Source organism: Lampris incognitus, chromosome 17 (genome assembly GCF_029633865.1).
Source record: "Lampris incognitus isolate fLamInc1 chromosome 17, fLamInc1.hap2, whole genome shotgun sequence".
Classification (NCBI taxonomy): domain Eukaryota; kingdom Metazoa; phylum Chordata; class Actinopteri; order Lampriformes; family Lampridae; genus Lampris; species Lampris incognitus.
Window position 1 is genome coordinate 25,629,195 of NC_079227.1, and position 23,202 is coordinate 25,652,396.

Consider the following 23,202-nt stretch of genomic DNA (forward strand, 5'->3'; position numbering starts at 1 on the left):
TATATGGCGAAACCAACCGGGGTCATTTTGGCCCCAATATAAAATAATAGAAATAAACCCCCAGTCATTCAAACTTCACCATTTCTTAATTTTATTTGTCTTTCAATGCAAAGGTAGTTAGAGACCCCATGAAGTCTGTCTCCTACAGAATGACAAACAGAGAGCCCCCCCGGCACTGTGTGGTACCCTAAATTAGGACCCATGGCAAACATGAACTCAATATATAGTTCTGTCTGTTAAAACTGCATAGGCTGAATTGGGTGCTTTGAACTGAGGCCCCCCAGGACCCCAATACATTGGCGCTTTTAAAAAGCACCAATTAAAACAGAAACAGAAAACAATAATATGGAGTCATTAGGGACAAATTGAGTGTCAAAGTCATCCAAAATAGGAGTGATAGAATAAAGCACCTGTGAGATATGACAAAAAGTATACCTCTGGGGTCTGCGGGTACCCCAGTTGCTGGGATTAAGGAAAAATACAAATCCCCACATATCGGGAACCCCAAACAGACTACAGCAGCTGGACTTCAGTGAGTGTGATCGTAAGTGAACATGCTGCTTTAGTTATGTGAGCCACAGTGGTAAGTGGCGTAGAAATTTCCCCATCTTATCTCTGTCCTGCATCCATGTTTAGGGATGTTGCATATTGCACTCATAAAAAGACAAAATTGGACTTTCTTGATGTTCACATCTGTATGTTCTTATTCTGTGTCCAGTACGTGTTGACGGGAAATGGGGTCTGTGGTCTCCTTGGTCTGCGTGTACCACCTCATGTGGAGAAGGTTATATTACACGGGTCCGGCTCTGCAACAATCCTCCAGCACAAAGGGGGGGTAGAGGATGTCTGGGCAATACCAGGGAGACACAATCCTGCAACAATACACTCTGCCCCAGTGAGTAGACACACACACACACACACATACACACACACACACACACGTATGCAGGCACATCACTCATTCATTCAATCACACATGCACACAGACAGACAGACAGACTGACGGACATGGACACATAAAGACACATGGACAAGAAAGAAAGAAGGAAAGAAAGGAGAGAAGAAAGGAAGGAAGAAAAGAAAGTGAAAGAAAGAAGAAAAGAAAGGAAGGAAAAAGAAAGAAAGAAAGAAAGAAAGAAGAAAGAAATTTCTGGTCAATCTCAAAACTCGTGTGTGTGTGTGTGTGTGTGTGTGTGTGTCTAAGGTGCAGCATCTTGTTGCTAATGTTCATATACCACAGAGGTTTTTGAAAGAGACGAGTGACAACACCGTGTGTTTTGTGAGGAAGTGGCTTGGCTTAAGCACCCATACAACTCCTGACACAATTTTTCATACTCGACGTGAGGGAGGATTGGGTGTGCTGGATTTTGAATGGATATATACTGCCACAAGGTTGTCTCATCTTTTGAGGATGCTCAACAGTGACAATCAGGAGGTTACAGAGCTCACCAGAGCCCCTCTCTTCTTAGATTTAAAGCAACATATAATCCCACAGGCGAATGAGACCAAATGCAATTTTCTGGGATTTAGAAAGAAACCCCAATGGTACACTAGAGACTAGGTCTGCTGGCTTTGGTGTTTGGGGAGATTGGCGTTTCATTGAAATTGACATAGATTGATGCTGAAACAGTGGATATCACAGAGGCATCAATAACTGACCTGTGTACCTCAGTCACAACAATGTTAATCTACGACAGGACATCGCATGAACTGCCTGTCACAAAGGCACACGTCCACCTCGTGGATTTGAAACAGCGGCAGCAGCAACAACACTACTGGTTTGCATCTATAGGGGAAGTGTGCATGTCTTCCGCAGGTCATTCTTGCATGTCTTACCTCTGCAGGTCATTCTTGCATGTCTTACTTCTGCAGGTCATTCTTGCATGTCTTACTTCCGCAGGTCATTCTTGCATGTCTTACTTGTGCAGGTCATTCTTGCATGTCTTACTTCCGCAGGTAATTCTTGCATATCTTACTTGTGCAAGTCATTCTTGCATGTCTTACTTCCGCAGGTAATTCTTGCATGTCTTACTTCTGCAGGTCATTCTTGCATGTCTTACTTCCGCAGGTCATTCTTGCATGTCTTACTTCCGCAGGTCATTCTTGCATGTCTTACCTCTGCAGGTCATTCTTGCATGTCTTACTTCCGCAGGTCATTCTTGCATGTCTTACTTCTGCAGGTCATTCTTGCATGTCTTACTTCCGCAGGTCATTCTTGCATGTCTTACCTCTGCAGGTCATTCTTGCATGTCTTACTTCCGCAGGTAATTCTTGCATGTCTTACTTCTGCAGATTATTCTTGCATGTCTTACTTCCGCAGGTCATTCTTGCATGTCTTACTTCTGCAGGTCATTCTTGCACGTCTTACTTCCGCAGGTCATTCTTGCATATCTTACTTCTGCAGGTCATTCTTGCATGTCTTACTTCTGCAGGTCATTCTTGCATATCTTACTTCCGCAGGTAATTCTTGCATGTCTTACTTCCGCAGGTCATTCTTGCATGTCTTACTTCTGCAGGTCATTCTTGCACATCTTACTTCCGCAGATCATTCTTGCATGTCTTACTTCTGCAGATTATTCTTGCATGTCTTACTTCTGCAGGTCATTCTTGCACGTCTTACTTCCGCAGGTCATTCTTGCACGTCTTACTTCTGCAGGTCATTCTTGCACATCTTACTTCTGCAGGTCATTCTTGCATGTCTTACTTCTGCAGGTCATTCTTGCATGTCTTACTTCTGCAGATCATTCTGTAGCACTTGAAGAGGATATTGTAATTTTTACTGCAAAGGCAAGATTGCAGGTGTTACCAACTAAGCTTACCTTTCCATCTGGTACCCTGGCAGTCATGCTCCTTATTGTTTGCATCCTGGTCATGAGCAGGTAACTGGGTCTTTGGATTACATTCTGACGAGGTGTCATGTTTACATGGCCCTCTGCATTGCCAGGCATGAGAGAATTGTTGGTTTGATCACTAAAGACATTGCATCGTGTTTTCATCCTGCTGTAAGAATGTATAAACATTCCTCTGCTAAACCATGCATGCTCAATTGTTGTAATAATGATTCTGATACATTCAGAAATATTTCTGCTAATACAGCTGATGTAGTTGTTGTTGATGGGGAGGATACAAAAGTATATGTACTAGAAGTAGGGTGTACTTTTGATTATAATTTGGTAGAAACATTTTTGAGCAAAATTCTGAAATATCAACTGCTGATCCAGACAGTTGCACAGTTGGGCTTTAAGTGCAGGCTGCAAGGTTTCATATTTGGCAGCTTAGGCCACGTGCATGTGTATGACTAGAAAAGACCGGAAGAAGGAAGACGTGAGAGCTTCGTTCAAGATCAGAGGAATGGATTTAGAATTTGAGAGAGACAAGGTTAAGATGGTTTGGACACGTACAGAGAGGAGGCATAGACTATAACAGGAAAGAAATTATTGGACCTGGAAATACCTGGCAAAAGAAAAAGAGGAGGACCAAGGAAAAAATGGAGAGACCAGATAGAGGAGGACATGAGGAGGGTTGGACTGTGAGAGAGGGATGCGCCAGCTATGGAGGCCAAAAATCTGCTGTGGTGACCCCTGAGAAACAGGGAACAAGCCGGAAGAAGAAGAAGAAGGAGGAGGAGGAGGATGTGGTTAGGCCATGTACACAGACTAGTGGTTAAAGGTTTACAGATGGTGGGATGGACAAAGAAAAGGGCCAAGCAACTAGTGAGAGATTGCTCAGTCTCAGCTGTTCTATATGGAGAAGACGCTGCTTTCTCTATCCTTGAGTGGAAGCTGAATGTTTAGTTTTGTACATGCAAATGTTATTGTTATACTATAACATATGATATGACAAGTCCTGACATCATGCCTGATAAAATGTTTGCCCTTTTGTAATGTGTTTATAAAATGTGGACATAAATACAGAATTCAAAATGTGTGTGTGTGTGTGTGTGTGTGTGTGTGTGTGTGTGTGTGTGTGTGTGTGTGTGTGTGTGTGTGTGTGTGTGTTCTTCTGGTGCAGTTGCTGGCAGTTGGGCGACCTGGTCTGAGTGGTCCCGATGCTCAGCGTCGTGTGGGGGAGGTCTGTCTATTCGCCAGCGGGAATGCTCTAACCCTGCCCCTCAGCACGGGGGCAAGAAGTGTGCTGGAGATGCAGTGGACTATGTATCATGCAACAGAGAACCATGCCCTATAGGTAAACTCTTGACCACAAAAGCCCTCAGAGGCAAATTTGTGATGTGTGATATTGGTATACAAATAAAACTGACTTGACTGGACTTGACTTAGTTCTGTTGGAAAGCTTAACCTTCAATGTCTTATCACCTACCATGTGGGGAAGAATAAAGTATTCCGATTCTGATTCTGATGAACTGGTGTCCCTGCATGGAAGCTGATGGTGATCAGACAGATTAAATGAAATGTAACCAATTAATTAGACTGTTAACTTTTACAATTCCAATGGAATTTATTCAGTATACAGTAGGTGGGTTTCCATTGCAGTTTTGTGCTAAATAGAAGCGATTTCGGGCATCCGGGTGGTGTAGCGGTCTATTCCGTTGCCTACCGGTTTCGAATCCCCTTGCTACCTACGCTTGGTTGGGCGTCCCTACAGACACAATTGGCCATGTCTGCGAGTGGGAAGCCGGATGTGGATATGTGTCCTGGTCGCTGCACTAGCGCTTCCTCTGGTCGGTCAGGGCGCCTGTTCAGAAGGAAGGGGGGAATAGTGTGATCCTCCCATATGCTACGTCCCCCTGGCGAAACTCCTCACTGTCAGGTGAAAAGCAGCGGTTGACGACTCCACATGTATCGTAGGAGGCATGTGGTAGTCTGCAGCCCTCCCCGGATCGGCAGAGGGGGTGGAGCAGTGACCGAAACGGCTCGGAAGAGTGGGGTAATTGGCCAGATAGAATTGGGGCAAAAAAGGGGGGAAAATCCCCCAGAATTGAAGCAATTTAAAAGATAAAAAAAGTCGACAAAACACTTAGGAATTTCCATCGAGTGATGTTGTGCGATTGGGTGCCAAGTGTAATCTACCCTTGACCTAATTTTTAGCTAACATGTTTTCTCACCTCATCACTCAAAAATACCTCACCTGCAAACTAAGTGTCTGTGTATATGTGTAGGTATGCATCCAGGTGCTTGTGGTTGTCTTTTTTTGAGGTTTTTGTGAGGGGAGGAAAATATCCGATTCTCACTTTTTCTCATTGGCGTGCATGTGTGTGTGTGTGTGTGTGTGTGTGTGTGTGTGTGTGTGTGTGTGTGTGTGTGTGTGTGTGTGTGTGTGTGTGTCCGTGTGCGATGCACACGTATGTGCTTTCTCAGACATTTGCCTGTTGTCGAACCCGTGTTTTCCTGGTGTGGAATGTATTTCGTATAATGACGGGTCCTGGGAATGTGGTCATTGTCCGCTCGGTTTACGTGGCAACGGCACCCACTGTGAAGATGAGAACGAGGTAGCCACATAACAACACACACGCTCACACACACAAGCGTACACATATGCACACACACACACACACACACACACACAGGCACGCACACAGACACATATGCGGTCACATGTGATACACATTAAGTTGTTCTGAACTCTCTTTTCAACAACAATATTATCTATTGGCTACTTCAGGAGTACATTCCTAAATATTTTCGGCTAGGGACTCAACCCATGTATCATACCGAAACAAACAGGCTTCCCAAGCTCTAGACTGAAGCAAGGCCTGCCCCAGGAGGGCCCTATATTTAATCCTGGGATGCACTCAACTCTTCACTTTCATACATGCTGAACACCAGCTACTGCTCCTCTGTCTCTGCAGTGTAAAGTGGAGGGGATGTGCGTCACAGCATGTGTGAACACAGATCCTGGATTTTACTGCCTGCCCTGTCCCCGACGATACAAAGGCACACAGCCCTTTGGCCTGGGACTCCGAGAGGCACAGTCAACCAGACAGGTATGTATGTGTGTTGTGGCATCAAATGGAAATTTTTTTTTAACACACTTTGGTTTGCAATGTCACACAATGCAATGAAATGTCTCACGGCAAGAAGGTCCTGGGGTGGAACCCCGGGGTAGTCCAACTTTGGGGGTCACCCCAGGTCGTCCTCTGTGTGGAATTTGCATGTTCTCCCCGTGTCTGCGGTGGGTTTCCTCCCAGTTCTCCGGTTTCCTCCGACAGTCCAAAGACATGTAGGTCAGGTGAATTGGCCATACTAAATTGTCCCGAGGTGTGTGTGTCGGCCCTGTGATGGACTGGTGGCCTGTCCAGGGTGTCTCCCCGACTGCCACCCAATGACTACTGGGATAGGCTCCAGCTTCCTGTGACCTGAATTAGGATAAGCGGCTTGGATAATGGATGGATGAATGGGTTTGCAATGTGTGTGTGTGTGTGTATATGTGTTGTGTGTGTGTGTGTCTCAGCCCTGTGATGGGCTGGCAGCCTGTCCAGGGTGTCTCCCCATCTGCCGCCCAATGACTGCTGGGATAGGCTCCAGCATCCCCCGCGACCCTGAGAGCAGGATAAGCGGTTTGGATAATGGATGGAGGGACTCTGGTTTGCCGCATACCATGCATATTCGAATTCTTGAAATCCTGTTTTGTTCGTAGGTGTGTGAACCATACAATCCTTGCAAAGACAAGACACACAGCTGTCACAGGCACGCCGAGTGTTTCTACCTGGGTCTGGCATCAGAGGTCTTGTTCAAGTGTATGTGTGCTGTGGGGTTTGCTGGTGATGGCTTCTTGTGTGGCGAAGACTCTGATCTGGATGGCTGGCCCAACCATGGCTTGACCTGTAAGCAAAACGCTACGTACCACTGTGAGAAGGTAACACACGCGCACGCATGCACGCACGCACGCACGCGCACACACACACACACACACACACACACATTGTTATTATGAGTCAATCTACTGGCTCAGATCTGAGTTGCGTCCTGGTTGGGTGTGAGGCAGCTAAACTGTGCTGTGATTGCTGCAGGATAACTGTCCTGTACTGCCAAACTCTGGACAAGAGGATCTGGACAATGATGGACAGGGAGATGCCTGCGATCCCGATGATGACAATGATGAAATCTTAGATGAGAGGGTGAGACAATGCGGCAGAGATGTTATAATGTTGAATGGACTGAATGTACAGTTCTTGTTGTCTAAAAATTGTGTTTTATGTAGCTGATACTTGGTGGTGGCCTTGATTCAGTGGATTAACTATTGAAAAGTCTCTGAGCAGATAAACAAATAAAGTGCAAGCACGCAATGACGTCGTAAAATTTCAATATAAAACCTTCAGCCATTGACAACTGGCTGTACTGACAAAGTACTAACAGCACTATTGTGTGCCAGCAGTGCTTTGCCACAGATGAACAAGTAGGTTAATACACTATGACAAGGCCACGACTGCAACCTGAACAAACAACAGAGTGCAAAAATGCCGTTTATACCAGACAAATTCATCTCCTGTGTGTGTGTGTGTGTGTGTGTGTGTGTGTGTGTGTGTGTGTGTGCATGCGCGTGTGCATGGTTGTGCATGTGTGTGTGTGCACGTGTGCATATGTGTGTGTGTGTGTGTGTGTGTGTGTGTGCATGTATGCATGTTTGTGCATCTGTGCATGTGTGTGTGCACGTGTACATATGTGTGTGTGCGTGCATGCATGCATGCTTGTGTGTGTGCATGTGTGCATATGCGTGCATGCATGCCAGTGTGTGTGTGTGTGTGTGTGTGTGTGTGTGTGTGTGTGTGTGTGTGTGTGTGTGCATGCGTGCACATGCGCGCGTGTGTGTGTGTGCGTGTGCGTGTGCGTGTTCGTGTAACACGTTCTGTTTCTAGGACAACTGTCCGCTGGTTTACAACCCTCGGCAGTTTGATTCTGACAGGGATGGGGTTGGGGACCGCTGTGACAACTGTCCTTTTGATAGCAACCCACTGCAGACAGACACTGACGACAACGGCGAGGGCGATGCCTGCAGTATCGACATTGACGGAGACGGTAGGTAAACAGGGCCAGCCCTTGCATTAAAAAAAACAGATTATAAATAGATTGCAGTATTCAGCAAATATTAATCATGACATGGGTACAAAGTGGTTATTCCCCTGTTTATGTGTACAGTGTACTATGAGGGACACCATATCAAACCTGAATCCCTTCCATCTCCTGTGTGTGTCTGCCTGTCTCTGTTTTTGTCTTCAGAGATTTTGAATGACCGTGACAACTGTCCCCTGATCTATAACACTGACCAGAGAGACACAGATCTGGACGGCGTTGGTGACCAGTGTGATAACTGTCCCCTTCTTCACAACCCGCTACAGGTAGACAAGCACACACACACACACACACACACACACACACACACACACACACACACACACACACACACACACACACACACACAGCTCTTTGTGTGGGCAGTTTGCCAACAGACTTGTGTATTTATGTCTGAATATGACAACAGTGAAGGAAACACAGTTTGAAAGGAAACTATTGAAAACATTGTGCACATAATTAACAAGTCCACATCTGACAGAGCAAGGTACTGATCAAAATTAAAATCAGAATGCAAGGGACTTGACAATTTCATTCATCGTTTATTCTCCTTTACAAGTAAAAAAAAAATTTGCCTAAACTAGCAATACAGTCAGTCTAGAAATACATGCTGTGTTCAGTGTGTATTGTGTTGCCAGAGGACATCAGCAATGCAAACGTATGTGCTCCATATGAGCTTGGTGTGTGCAGAGAGTGTACCTGCCTGTGTATTTGCCTAAATAGGTAACTGGTTGTCTAAGGCCAGAGGATGTTATTTACTTTATCTATGTTCTGTATCTGCGGCACGGTGGCGCAGTGGTTAGCATGATCGACTCACAGCAAGAAGGTCCTGGGTTCGAAATCCCGGGGTAGTCCCAACCTTGGGTGTCGTCCCAGGTCGTTCTCTGTGTGGAGTTTGCATGTTCTCCCTGTGTCTGCGTGGGTTTCCTCCGGGTGCTCCGGTTTCCTCCCACAGTCCAAAGACGTGTAGGTCAGATGAATCGGCCAGACTAAATTGTCCCTAGGTATGACTGTGTGTGTGTGTGTGTGTGTGTGTGTGTGTGTGTGTGTGTGTGTGTGTGTGTGTGTGTGTGTGTGTGTGTGTGTCGGCCCTTTGATGGACTGGCAGCCTGTCCAGGGTGTCTTCCCACCTGCTGCCCAATGTCTGCTGGGATAGGCTCCAGCATCCCCGCGATCCTAGAGCAGGATAAGCGGTTTGGATAATGGATGGACGTTCTGTATCTATCCGTTCTCACTGTGGACATTTAAAAGCCCCTTGAGACTGTAACTGTGAGTGTGTGTTTGTGTGCTTGCATGCCTGCATCTGCATGTGTGTGTACATATATACATATGTTTATGGGTGTGCATGGATGGATGCCTGTTTGTGCAGCTTGACTCTGACAATGACCTGGTGGGGGATGCGTGTGACAACAGCGAAGACATCGATGAAGACGGCCATCAGAACTCTCTGGACAACTGTCCCTACATCGCCAATAGCAACCAGGCCGACCACGACAACGACGGTAAGGGAGATGCCTGCGATCACGATGACGACAATGACGGTGTCCCTGATGACCGGGACAACTGCAGACTGGTGCCAAACAGGGACCAGCTGGACTCTGACGGTCAGTGTTAATGATGTTAACTCGTGTTATGTCACATGTGGGGCTGATACACTGCCCAAGTAGTGACGACGGGCTTATGACTAAGCCTTAAAACTTGGCTGGGACTTGCCATTAGTCGGTTTCAGTGTCTTTCATGTTATATAAGAGATTCTTGACATCACAAACGGGTATTAAATACTTGGTGTACTAAATACTTATATGTGTTGGTTTGTCGTCACTGGTTTGTTTCAAAATTCAGACAGTAACTGATTTTTACACCAATTTGCAGTAGCCTACTATAGAAGATCATGATTTAAGATTTTGCAACAGATTTTTCTGGTAAAATTTTATTTTTATACTTTTAAGAATTTTAATCAGAAAAGGTCCTGGATATATTTATATCTGACTTGTAGCACAATAGAAGTACATGTAAGTTTATGGATCATGTTGTGATTAAATATGCGTATTATCTTTCTCTCTTTTTTCAGCAATTTAATATCATATCCAGGTATCTGTGCAACATGTTGGTGGTTACTCTACACATAATGTGATAGTGAATCTCTAGTAATTTAAAGATACAGGAACATGTCCACTGCTGGTTATTGCTGGTGTGGTGTGGGATGTAAACGCGCACGTTTTCTAATCTGCTTCCTCTCTTTTCACAGGTAATGGTAGTGGAGATGCATGCCATGATGATTTTGACAATGACAATATTCCTGATGCGTTGGACCCCTGTCCGGAGAACAGCGACATCAGCAACACCGACTTCAGGAAGTTCCAGGTAGTTCTGCTGGACCCGCGAGGCACCACCCAGTCTGACCCATTCTGGGTGATTCGCAGTGAGGGCACCGAGTTACTGCAGACGGCCAACTCAGACCCTGGCATCGCCCTAGGTGAGACTCAAACACAATTCTTTACAAAGTGTAAAGGAAAATGCTAGAACTGACACTTATCTAGTGAAGTTTCAGGAGCAGGGCCACACGTCAACTGTGTCACTTCCGGCATTCCTATAACTCCCCACTTAACCCTGTCCTCCTCTTTCGCTCTCACATTCTGCGCCAGAACCGAGCTCACTCAACATTACCTCGAGCACACTCAGACAATTGAGCTGCTACTTCATCATACGAGCAACATCATCCATCCACTCACCTCATCTTGAGTATGGACTTCGTTTCACTATCCCCATCGGACAATGATCTATTCGGACGAAATCAGGACAATCACATCAAAAGTTTCCACCAGCCCACGCCAACGGACCCAGCAGCAGAAGACAAAAACTTTCCCACCATCTCTGAGACCCCGCATTCTGTAGTCCAAACGCCGTTCAGGAAGCAAGCGAGTCTTTTTAAAAAGTGTAGGCTAATTGATTCGCGTGTCTAGCCTTGTACATTTGAATGTACTATGATTGGTGTATTCCTAGTGAGTTTTTGAAGATGCACCCATAGCCATAGCATACCTTGAAAACTCAGTAGTCAGGTAGGCTACTTGTTGGTCAGTCCCACATTTTTGTATTTTGTAATCTGGATAACTTCCTCCCAGGTGAACATAGTGGCCTAATGTATACTGGTACCTGTTAAATCAACAAATAGGGTTAGCCTACAAAATTGGATTGTCTGGTGGCTTGTATGAACAGGGTGGCCTGGGATGGAGTCAAATTCCCAAACTGAATTATTGTTTCAGTCTGCCCCTGCTAGCAAGCACCAACTCAGTATCTTCCATGGTCCATATCCCGCCCAGTTCATCTCTCCACAACATTCAAGATGACTATAGTTCACCTGACGAGTCCTCTGCGTCTCCCAACCCACCTCTCTCATCAGCAAAGAGAGGACGAGGCAATTCAAGAACGTCGCTGCAGTTCTTCGACTCCTTCACCTATGAGGATAACTCCAGTCTCCCGCCATTATCCTGACCTCACAACTCGTAGCTGGTCGCAGCATCACCACACTCCAGCAAGGTCCCCTGATGACTAGCCTCCAAAAATTTCCAGCTTGACTGTAGCCACTCTTCATTAGCAGACAACAAAGCAAAGTTTTTCAACACTCTCATGTCAACCTGTTGTGCTCGGTTCTGTCAACACCAGCTCTCTTCCAGGTGACATCATCACGCGCACTCCAATAACACACCATGATGTCAGCACTGCTGCTAAAGGGACAGTACAACTATGTCCTCCAGCTCAAAGACAGCTGAAAGAGCAGCAACAAAAGCAAAGATGGGGATCATCAGCCAGAATAAATAACACCAGAGATTCAGCAACCACCTCTCATCCATATTTCACACAATCACCCACTTCAGATAGAGCATCCAACACCAGAATTCCAACCGCATCAACCTGCCTCAGCTGGAGCATTTGGGACCAGGATGCCAGCGCCCCCAGCTGCTCTCCTCCAGTACTCACATCAGCCTGCCCCAGCCAGGGCTGCTGGCACCAGAATGCCAGTGCCCCCAGCAGTCCACTTCCAGCAACCACAGCAGCTGGCTTAAGTCAGGGCATTTGGCACTGGGATTCCAGCGCCCCCAGCTGCATTCCTCCAGCACTCACATCAGTCTGCCTCAGTCAGGGCTTCTGGCACCAGGTTGCCAGTGCTTCCAGCTGTCCACTTCCAACAACCAGAGCAGCTGGCCTTAGCCAGGGCATTTTGCACCAGAATGCCAGTGTCCACTGCTGCCCTCTTCCAGCAACCACAGCAGCTTGCTTTAGCTGGTGCTCCAGGCGCCAGGATGCCAGGATCTTCCATTTCCCAGCTTCACCAGTCCCTCATGTCAGCTAGAGCCATCTGTACCGGGATGTTGGCACCTAACTTTTCTCCACAGCCCTTGCAGCAGCAAGTGCCTTCCATACTTAACTCCGGTCTTCCCGCAACCCATTTTAGCCCAGCAGGCAACCATCAACTTCACCTTGTCTACAGCTAATCCTCCTGTTCATCATCCTAACTCTTTTATCTCCCGTCCTTCAATTCCAAGCGGAGACTTCTCCCTTCTCTACATTACCATTAACCATTAACCATGCCGTCACCTTCATCAAAGGTTCGTGGCTCTCAAAAGTGAACATCACCAGCACTTTCAAAGTTCTCCTTATCCCCCTGACATCTGGCGATTTTTCAGCATCTGTTGGTGAGGTGCATATTACATCGCTGTTAGACTCACTTTCAGTTGCAAAAGCTGCCCTTAACTCTTCGACACCCTGTCAGAAGCCATCTGCTGCATCCTGTCTAACAACAATACGATTCCATCCCTTGTCCATCTCTTGAACAAGTTCCTCATCATTTTTCCTCCCTCATTGCCACCCGCTTCCAATCTGGTCACTCTGACTTCAGTTTTCTCTGACCTCTGGGTTTCACTGTCTGCAGAGAAAACAGAGGACCCATCCACATCCCTCAAGTTCCTTGGAATCACTCTTCACACAAATCTGTTTCAGGCTTCACTCCCAATCGAAAAACAACTAAATCAGCCTTCTGATCTCCAATTTCCTCCTCACCCCGTGCTCCACCTAATGCCAACTTCTCTCCCTCCTAAGCCACCTCAACTTTGTCCTATGCATCTTCCCCAAGGGCGAGCCTTTATCTCTCACTTGCTATCTATCAAATCTTCCGTCTGGATCACTCTTGACTTCCATCTCCCTGGACAGTTCAAGGTGTGCCAAACTGTTGTCTGTAGCTAACCCTTCTTCCCAAATGGAACAGAATCACCTTTTTCTACAATGACCAAGTGACTCACCCACGTGACATCCATCTGCACACCAATGCTGCTCCTTCTTATCTTAAGGAACTGGAGGTTTTGGGGGTCCGTCATTGCCCAGGTGCTACGACAGATTCCCTACGAAGCTTCCCCACAATGCAGTCAGCAAGCGGAAGAGCTACACACAGCAACTTTTTTCTTTAATAAATCATTTAAATGCATCTTGTTGATGGTGTGATCCTTACTATTGCATTGAACCACATCTAGCAAAGTTTCGAGAGCAGGACCATGCCTCAACCGCACCACTTCTGGCATTCCTATAAATACCCACCTAACCCTCTCCTCCTGTTTCGCTCTCGGATTCTGTGCAACCCCCCACCCCACCCTCTTCCTCTCTTCCTGTTTCTTCCTCTCCTTCTTTCTCCCCTTCATAGGGTTCTGAGGGGTCCGTCGTTGCCTGGGTGCTATGGCGGATTCCCTAAGAAGTTTGTCTACAATGCAGTCAGCAAGCGGAAGAACTACACATATCAATCAATATTTTTTCTTTAATAAATCATTTAAAAGCATCTTATTGATGGTGTGGTCCTTGCTAGTGAAAGTTTATATCAGAAACAAATGGAAAATAGTTTGTAACACTACGCATACCTGTTTTTCTTTTGGGCTTAACTGTAACAGGATATGACAAGTTCAGTGCAGTGGACTTCAGCGTGACGCTTTATGTGAATACCAACCGAGATGACGACTATGCGGGCATTGTGTTTGCCTACCAGTCTAGCGGGCGCTTTTATGTGGTCATGTGGAAACAGGTTAGTCTTGAATGTCATACAACCTCCCAACAGACACACACACACACACACCTAAACAGAGGACAATTTTGTTAATAGTGGTGATCATATAATTGTTCCATGGTGACTGGACCTTACATTACAAAAACTGAACCTTTGGGGCGTCCAAGTAGCATGGGAAGCCGGATGTGGATATGTGTCCTGGTTGCTGCACTAGCACCTCCTCTGGTTGGTCAGGGTGCCAGTTTGGGGAGGGGGAATTGGGAGGAATAGTGTGATCCTCCCACGCGCTACATCCCCCTGGTGAAACTTCTCACTGTCAGGGGAAAAGAACCGGCTGGCGACTCCACATGTATCGGAGGAGGCATGTGGCCGTCTGCAGCCCTTGAAGGATCGGCAGAGGGGGTGGAGCAGCGACTGGGAAGGCTCGGAAGAGTGGGGCAATTGGCTGGATACAATTGGGAAGAAAAAGGGGGGAGGTGGACCAAACCTTTTGGTCATGCCAATTTCCAGTTTACCTAAAACCACTTTGCAATTTTTTTGGTGATAGCTCAAATATCGATGCAGTTTTTGTTTACACTGGCTTTAGTAATGGTGAGAGAAATAATCATATACCCTCTTTTCCTACCTGAATTCAGTGATAAATAGTTTAGGATTCTCCAAACAGAGATGGTGTCCCTGTCATCCACCAATAAATGTTCTCTTATATTTTCACACATGTGCTCTACAGCCCCAAATCATTCATACATATCTACTCAAATGGACTGTCCTCTGTTTCCCTTGGCTTTGTGAGAGCAGGTGACGCAAGCATACTGGGAAAAGAAGCCGACCAAAGCATTTGGCACAGCCGGGGTCTCTATCAAAGTGGTCAACTCCACCACGGGACCCGGGGAGTACCTACGCAACGCCCTGTGGCACACCGGCAATACCCGACACCAGGCATGTATTAGATGACTACTCTAAACTATATAGCCCTCTTTGACATAACCCGGACGTATATATCAGACCTCACCCCAAATTTGTTTTGCAAGGGACTGATTAAATTAATCCAACTCGATTCATCGAGTATTGGGCGGCACGGGGTCCCAGTGGTTAGTGCTGTCGCCTCACAGCAAGAAGGTCCTGGGTTCAAACCTCGGGGTTGTCCAACCTTGCAGGTCATCCTCTGTGTGAAGTTTGCATGTTCTCCCTGTGTCTGCATGGGTTTTCTCCGGGTGAACCGGGTTCCCCCACCATCAAAAAGACATGCATGTTAGGGTTAGTACTCCTGTCTGTGCCCCTGACCGAGGCAATGGAAAGAAGAACTGGAGTTGGTTCTCAGGTGCTGCACGGTGGCTGCCCACTGCCCCTAGCTACACAGCTAGGATGGGTTAAATGCAGAGAGGACTTTCCCCATGGGGATTAATATAGTATATCAAAATTAAAAAAAAAAGTCAAAATCAAAAATAGTACCTTGAACGAACTTGCACGCTTGTGACTGTGGTGCACTTCAGTTTGACAATACAGACAGTATTGAGGTGAACTCTGACCTCTTGGTGCGTCTTGCAGGTCAGAACGCTTTGGCATGACCCCAACAACGTTGGCTGGAAAGACTTCACCGCCTACCGCATCCACCTCATCCATAGACCTAAAACTGGATTCATCAGGTATCCACGCCATCGGTTCCTCATCATCACCCGTTGTCATGGCAGTGCCCCACATTCTAATGGCGGTTCTGGTGTTTAGATTGCAGCTGGGGTTATTTTTAATAGGTTTTATGAGGCCTTGCATGTAACTATGCCCTTTTTATTATATTTTTTTTCTCTGACATCATTCGTTCCTATGTTATTCTTACAGTTCTTACATCAATATCTTTAATATGAACAGTCATTTTTATAATCATGAACTAGAAAACTGAACTAAATGTGAAGAAGTGAGCAGATTTCTTATAAAGTTCAAATTTAGATTTTTGTTTTAATAGGTCATTAATCACAGATGGACGAGAATTGTGGAAACCGCCATCTTCATGATGCCAAACCAAATCTGAGGTGTTCAATAAATCAAATGTAGTTTCAGACATGCCTCAGCGAAAGAACGCGGCGTTAAAGGCAATCAGCATTTTTCATATTACAGCGCAACCTTTTAATATGACTGACATGGCCATTACATCACAATTTAAGAGCTTAGTCAACCAGGACCACAACCATTTAATCAAAGGTTACTTGACTGAGTAATTTTTTTACATCTTTGGGGAGGAATTTCAACCCCACCCCTGAGGTTAATGAAGCGTAACGCATCAGGTAATTTCACACATTTCAGCGAGAGTGCGCTTTGACAAACGGCCGTGACCCATTTTTCTAAACCCAAAATGTCATTTCAGAAAGGATGAGATTTTTGGCATAAGCCATTGTTTCTTGGGGCCAGCCACGGCTACGACTGTGGCTGTATAAACACGGTTGCAGTTTGGTTTGGCTTGGTGGCCGACAGCACCGTGTTGTGTTGTAGTAGCTGTGCGTTTGTGTGTCCCCTCCAGAGTGGTGGTGTACGAGGGCAGGGACATTTTGTCTGACTCGGGGGCGGTGTACGACCACACCTTGGCTGGAGGCCGTCTTGGACTGTTTGTCTTCTCTCAGGAGCACGTCATCTTCTCAGACCTCAGATATGAGTGCAGAGGTAAGACCTCGTCGACTATCACGATTTAGCCGTGAATGGCAGCAGTTGCAGATGCCCCACCCCCCACCCCCCCTGCACACTCCGTCCACCCCATCATACACCGAAGGGCTGATCTCTCACGGGAGCGGCAGTGAAGCAGCAAAAATATAAAACATGTGTCTGCTTTGGTTACCACTTTGTGATTCTGTTTTTCCTCCCCCCTGCCCAGATAACTGAATGTTTTCATTGGGAGAGCTTCAAAACTCCAAGACTGCCGTTCAAGGATCCAAGACAAAGACACGAATAAAAACACAAACACACAGGCAGAAGGGGGGGGGGGGAGTTTCTGACAATAATCTGTTTCCAAAACCTTTCAGCTTTGCTCTGTACAACTGTCTTGAAAGCAGGCTGTAGCGTCAGTTTCAAAGCTTCTTTCAAAGTATACATTTTATACTCCCTCCGCTGACAAAATGTATTGTTGTTTTTCTTACGTTTGTCGAGGAAATGTAAATAATTATTTATTGCACAACTTTGCTGGATGAAATTGTAGAGGGGAAAAGATTAAGGATGTTTTGGTAAAATGTTGGCAGTAGCAGAATGCTGTGCCTTTTTTTTTTTTTTTTGGCTGAGAGATTCATCAATAAAGACTTTTTTGGGGGAAAAAACCTTGCCCTAGTTTTTCATCACAAGTATTAGTATTATACAAATGTCCTTTAACTTCATGCCATAATACAACATAATAACCAGGCCCATTCCTTGGGCCTAGGGTTAGAATCAGGTAGTCTATTTGGTGGATAGCGCCTTTCTTAGGATATGAGATGTTCCAGGTGGTGCCATCTCCTGTAGTTCTTGTATTTTGATGTTATCCGGGATCCATGGGGTGTATTTCTCCATCCTTTTTTTTTTTTTACAAGTCCCAGGGCTCCTATCACTACTGGTATTGTTGTGGTTTTCATTCCCCACATTCGTTCAATCTCGATTTCAAGGTTTTCGAAAGTTTTTCAATTACTTTTACTGAGGAGCTCCTTTTAGTCGGGATGGACATGTCGACGAGTAGGCAGCTTTTTTGAGTTATTATTATTATATTATTATTATTAGCAGTAGTAGTAGTAGTATTACTTGTATGCGGTAAGAGAAAAGGGGTTACTTGCACGGCATAAGACAAATATGAAGCAGCACATAGAAAGTGCTCCAGCGCCCTCTAGTGGTCATTTGGACGAGTAGGAAGAAAACTCGACAATTACGTTTAATTGTTAAATTAGTCAAGAGGAGAGAGGGGGGGAGGATCAGCTTTTATGTGAGACACATTCATTTCATTTATTTATTCTCGCTGTAATGCAGTTTTCTCCCTTTTATTAATTTGTGGTCGCTTCTTAAATTACCGAGACGCTGTATGCGTCTCATTGGCTTAAATTGGCTTTCTTTAATCATTTTAGTGTCTTTATACCTCTTTGGTACCGCTTTTAAATGTGTCCTGCAATTTAGTTTTATAAGAAAATGGCCTCCGCTGTTCACTCCGTGGGAAATTTGGCCTTGAGGCTCAGGAAAACAAGTCCTTTGTCATGACTCAAAACAGAAAAACTGGTTTGGCGTGGAAGTGATTAGAGCATAGTTACAATATATGTTGATACACACACACACACACACACACACACACACACACACACACACACACACACACACACACACACACACACACACACACAGTCGTGTTTCACTGTCCGTGTGTGGACCCCTCATTGACTACATTCATTTCCTAGCCCTTAACCCTAACCTTAACCACGCAAACTACATGCCTAACCCTAACCCTTACCCTAACCTTAACCTAACCCTAATTCTAACCGTAACCCTAAAACCAAGTCCTAACCCTGAAATAGACCCTTTTCCTTGGTGCTGTCAGGTTTAGCTATTTGGTCCACACAAGGATAGCTAAACATGCACTCACACACACACGGGTGTCTACCTGGTCCGGTGTATCGCTGACGTCACTGCCACCCGCTCCTATTCTCTCCGAGAGCTGAAGAATGAGGAAGACGAGTGAGAAGAAATAACGAAGCAAAGATAGATAAAAAAGACAGCTCAAGTCGTTAGAAGAGAAATGCTCTGGTAGAAAGTAAACAGTAATATGTATATTTGTTTTTTTGTTTTTTTTTTAAGATTTCTTGCCAGTCATCATACCGGACCCGTCGCCAGTATAGTGTGAAACAAAACAAACTGCAGGGACCCGGGCGGGATGGCGCGCAGGTTTGCGACCGGCCAATGGGCGCTGCTAGCGCAGCGCTATCGGGCAGCCCTGAGTTTCGCGCTCCTGTTGCTCGGTTACGCGTCGTACCTTCTCGCTGGCGCCGGCATTTTCTCTGCGATCGAGCTGCCCTACGAGCGCCGGCTGAGGCAGGAGCTGAAGTCGGCCCGGCAGGAGTTCCTAGCGGAGAACAGCTGCGTGTCCGAAGGGCGCCTGGAGGAGCTGCTGGCCCGGGCGCTGGAGGCCAGCAACTACGGAGTGTCGGTGCTCGGTAACGACACCGGCGCGGCGGAGGCCAACTGGGACTTCGTGTCCTCTTTGTTCTTCACCAGCACCGTGCTGACCACCACAGGTGAGACAGGTGACGCGCCCCCCGCTAAAACCCTCAGCTGATCCGCCTTCCAATATACTAGTGTCACGTCAACGTAATTTTCGCACTTTGGCGGATCAGAGGAAGTCACATCAGAGCTTGTGCACAAGAGGACGCTGAGGTGTGGGATGACCTGTGCACACGGTTGAACCGGGACAGGCAGAAAAACACACGGCGAACGACAAAATCAAGTTTTCTCAGTAAATAATTTGTGATACAGTTCTGGACTGATGTCGCCATGGAGACCAGTGTCCCCATAAAGTTTCTCTTTCATGGGACATGTTGCTATGGGGTTTCTTTCGTTTTCTTTCTTTATCTCCGTTTCTTTCTCTCTCTATATATCTCTTTCTTTCTATCTCTACTTCTTTTTTCTATCTCTATTTATTTTTCTCTATTTCTTTCATTCTTTCTCTTTCCTTCCTTCTTTCTTTCTTTCTTTCTTTCTGTATTTCTTTCCTTTTTCTGTCTGTCTTTCCTTCTGTTTCTCTCTATCTTTCTATTTCTTTCTTTCTTGCTTTCTTTCTCTTTCTCTATTTCTTTCTTTCACTCTTTCTTTATCACCTTTTCTTTCTCTCTTTCTTTCTCTGTCTACATTTTTCTTTTTCTTTTTTAATCTCTATTTCTTTCTTTTTTCGTTTTCTATCTTTCTCCATCTCTCTTTCTTTCGCTCTTTCTTTATCTCTCTTTCTCTTTCTACATTTCTTTCTTTTTATCTATCTTTCTTTCTTTCTCTAGCTCTTTCTTTTTTGTTTTCCTTCTCTCTCTCTCTCTTTCTTTCTTTCTCTCTCTCGCTCTCTTTCGTTGCCCCCTCACTCATTCTGTGCCTACATTTGCTGGGTACTGTATACAAGCTGTCTGAAGTAGATACAAAGACACCTTTCAGGAATAACAAAATAGATCGGTCTCCCTCCTGCAGCCTTGAAGTCCGGACCACCCACGGTCGGACTACAAGTCCAGACCGGGTGTCTAGGGGACGAGTCCAGTCTGAGACTTCAAGGTGGTCTAACTCAAGACCAATGGGGCCAAAACGTATATAAAGCCTGACCCCAAACAGTGAAAGTCCAATTAGATACCAAGACTGTAACTGTGGTCGTCTAAAAGGCAAAATGTCACTACACTTTAATATGGATTTAGGGCTCCCCCCCCTTCCCTGTACCAAGGAATGAATGATTCAGATTGCCATTTTCCAATGTTTCAGAGACATAAATGAAAAATAATTTACAGAAGAAAAATAAAACAGATTAGATTGCTCTGTATTGGGTCCCTCAGGGGAAGTTTGATATTCATTTTAAAAATTAAAAAGTACATTTAAATTTTGTACTCAGCCAGTCTTCCCCCCCCTCAAATTGTACCCGGCCAATTACCCCACTCTTCCGAGCCGTCCTGGTCGCTGCTCCACCCCCTCTGCCGATCCGGGGAGGGCTACAGACTACCACATGCCTCCTCCGATACATGTGGAGTCACCAGCAGCTTGTAGCTTCTTTTCACCTGACAGTGAGGAGTTTCGCCAAGGGGACGTAGCGTGTGGGAGGAGGCGCTAGTGCAGCGATCAGGACACATACCCACATCCGGCTTCCCACCCGCAGACACAGCCAATTGTGTCTGTAGGGACGCCCGACTAAGCTGGAGTTAACACAGGGCTTCAAACTGGCGATCCAGTTATTGGTAGGCAACAGAATAGACCACCAAACTACCTGGACACCTCTAAACCAAGTCTTGAGAAATCATTATGAGTCCGCAGTTTCCAAGACCTGCAGAATGCAGACTATCGGCAGAGTCTGTACTCGAGTATCACAAACTTACCCTTCTGTAATCATGGAAATCTAACTTTGTATTGTTTGTTTGTGGTTCCTTGCAGGTTATGGCCACACTGTCCCTCTATCAGATGGTGGAAAGGCCTTTTGTGTCATCTACGCCCTCTGTGGCATCCCCATCACCCTCCTCTTCCTCTCAGCCGTGGTGCAAAGAATCATGGCCCTGGTGACGCGGCGTCCGGTGTCTTACTTCCATCGTCGATGGGGCATGTCCAGGTCTAAACTGGCTGCCATCCACGCCACCTGTCTGTCTGCCATAATGACCCTGCTGCTCCTTATCATCCCAGCCTGGATCTTTGTCAGCATGGAGAAGGACTGGAGCTACCTGGAGTCACTCTACTTCTGTTTTATCTCTCTGACAACCATCGGCCTCGGGGACTACGTGCCCGGAGAGACCCACAGCAGGGAGGCCAACCCACACAGACAGCTCTACAGGTTTGCTATTACACGTGAGTAAGAAACAGGATGATGTAATGTGAGTATTAATATGCATTAGACTGCATTTGAGAAACAACACCAGGTAAAGCTGTGACTCCTGAGCAGTCACACTTAATAGATCTGAATGCATTGATTGCGGCTTCTTTTTTTTAAGGGTAGCAATCATGATTTTCAACATTATCTCACTTACTCCATATATATGTGGTAGGGATAACAGTCCAGGGTGGCAGTGGTTAGCACGGTTGCCTCACAGCAAGAAGGTCCTGGGTTCGAACCCCGGGGTAGTCCAACCTTGGTGGTCATCCCAGGTCGTCCTCTGTGTGGAGTTTACATGTTCTCCCCATGTCTGCATGGGTTTCCTCCGGTTGCTCCGGTTTCCTCCCACAGTCCAAAGACATGTAGGTCAGGTGAATCGGCCAGACTATATTGTCCCAAGGTGTGAATGTGTGTGAGTGTGTGTGCCGGCCCTATGATGGACTGGGTGTCTCCCCATCTGCCGCCCAATGACTGCTGGGATAGGCTCTAGCATCCTGCGACCCAAATTCGGATAAGCAGCTTGGATGATGGATGGATGGATGGATGGATAACAGTCCATTCGTGGATATTATACTGAGCAGTCTTCAGTGTGTGTCTGAAACACAAAGTGTGGAAGTGGTAGGCCACATAGAATTTGGCTTCAGTATATAAGAAAAGATGAATAACAATGCTACCTACAGCTGTTGCAGCGAATGGCTTCAAAGATGGCAACTCCTGTATTATCGACTAGTGATGTCACTCGCAGACACGTTTTAGTGCAATTTCAGTGCCATTGCAAAAGCACACAGAAGACTGCTCGATGCTATGGCTGCTAATGGAGTGTTATCCTTAAAACTTACTTAATGTAAAGACTATGATGAAAATTGTGATTTTTTTCCCCTTTAAACTTGACCTGTCTTTGTTTCATCACACTGCCGCTACTCCTCCAAATGGCATGCATATCTGTGTGTGTGTGTGTGTATGTGTGTGTGTGTGTGTGTGTGTGTGTGTGTGTGTGTGTGTGTGTGTGTGTGTGTGTGTGTGTACATGTGTGTGTTTTCTCCTCTAGTCTACTTAATGCTGGGCCTGGTGTGTGTACTGGTGGTGTTAGAGACATGCTGTGAGCTTCCTCAGATTAGAAGCCTCCGTCAGATGTTCTACAGGGAGACCATTAGGGACCTGGACTCCGAGACTACCACCATCCTAGACAGTGATCACATGACCGATCAGCTGAACGATGCTGCTGATGACCCAACAGACCGGCTACCCGTGATCTCGTCTGTGTCCCAGCAGGCCGCCTCCATCCAACAGGAGAGCAAGGCCTCCGTGTCGCCTCCTTACAGCCCAGCTCAGACCTCCTCTGCCAACGGCAACCTGACGTGACGGAGTCTGTTTCATTTTAATGCAGAGTGGTGGTGATATTTAATATATGTTGTGTGCACATAGATGTAGGCCTGTACACTTTAAAGTTTGTTCCCCAAGGAGCTTCTGAGAAAAGAGCTAGCAACGGCTTTGGTCTGAATAAGTATATGTGAGAGAGTGAGAGAGAGAGAAAGAGAGAGAGAGAGAGAGAGAGAGAGAGAGAGAGAGAGAGAGAGAGAGAGAGAGAGAGAGAGAGAGAG

General features: G+C 46.1%; 2 protein-coding genes and 1 long non-coding RNA gene across 4 annotated transcripts in view; 2 read left to right on the forward strand and 1 right to left on the reverse strand.

Annotated features, from left to right (window-relative positions):
- LOC130128066 (thrombospondin-2-like) overlaps positions 1 to 17,355 on the forward strand; it is a 20,355-nt gene extending 3,000 nt beyond the window's left edge. The window contains exons 7-21 of one of the 2 annotated variants that reach the window (XM_056297773.1): positions 719 to 895; positions 4,012 to 4,185; positions 5,316 to 5,446; positions 5,807 to 5,941; positions 6,595 to 6,813; positions 6,968 to 7,075; positions 7,814 to 7,973; positions 8,175 to 8,293; positions 9,397 to 9,631; positions 10,276 to 10,503; positions 13,961 to 14,091; positions 14,869 to 15,009; positions 15,619 to 15,716; positions 16,583 to 16,722; positions 16,931 to 17,355. In XM_056297773.1, the coding sequence (XP_056153748.1) occupies positions 719 to 895; positions 4,012 to 4,185; positions 5,316 to 5,446; positions 5,807 to 5,941; positions 6,595 to 6,813; positions 6,968 to 7,075; positions 7,814 to 7,973; positions 8,175 to 8,293; positions 9,397 to 9,631; positions 10,276 to 10,503; positions 13,961 to 14,091; positions 14,869 to 15,009; positions 15,619 to 15,716; positions 16,583 to 16,722; positions 16,931 to 16,938 (2,204 nt within the window). In that variant the 3' untranslated portion in view covers positions 16,939 to 17,355. Of the gene's footprint in view, positions 1 to 718; positions 896 to 4,011; positions 4,186 to 5,315; positions 5,447 to 5,806; positions 5,942 to 6,594; positions 6,814 to 6,967; positions 7,076 to 7,813; positions 7,974 to 8,174; positions 8,294 to 9,396; positions 9,632 to 10,275; positions 10,504 to 13,719; positions 13,852 to 13,960; positions 14,092 to 14,868; positions 15,010 to 15,618; positions 15,717 to 16,582; positions 16,723 to 16,930 lie in introns of those variants that run through there. The other variant, XM_056297774.1, reaches the window with a different exon arrangement.
- On the reverse strand, positions 6,682 to 19,151 carry LOC130128069 (uncharacterized). The gene is made up of 3 exons (XR_008811867.1): positions 19,034 to 19,151; positions 18,665 to 18,718; positions 6,682 to 6,779 (listed from the first exon to the last, which is right to left on the reverse strand). It is a non-coding gene; the product is annotated as an uncharacterized LOC130128069 (long non-coding RNA).
- On the forward strand, positions 18,740 to 23,202 carry LOC130128068 (potassium channel subfamily K member 1-like). Its single transcript, XM_056297776.1, has 3 exons — positions 18,740 to 19,295; positions 21,172 to 21,576; positions 22,650 to 23,202. The coding sequence occupies exons 1-3, from the start codon at positions 18,935 to 18,937 to the stop codon at positions 22,961 to 22,963; spliced, it is 1,080 nt and encodes a 359-aa protein (XP_056153751.1). The 5' UTR covers positions 18,740 to 18,934; the 3' UTR covers positions 22,964 to 23,202.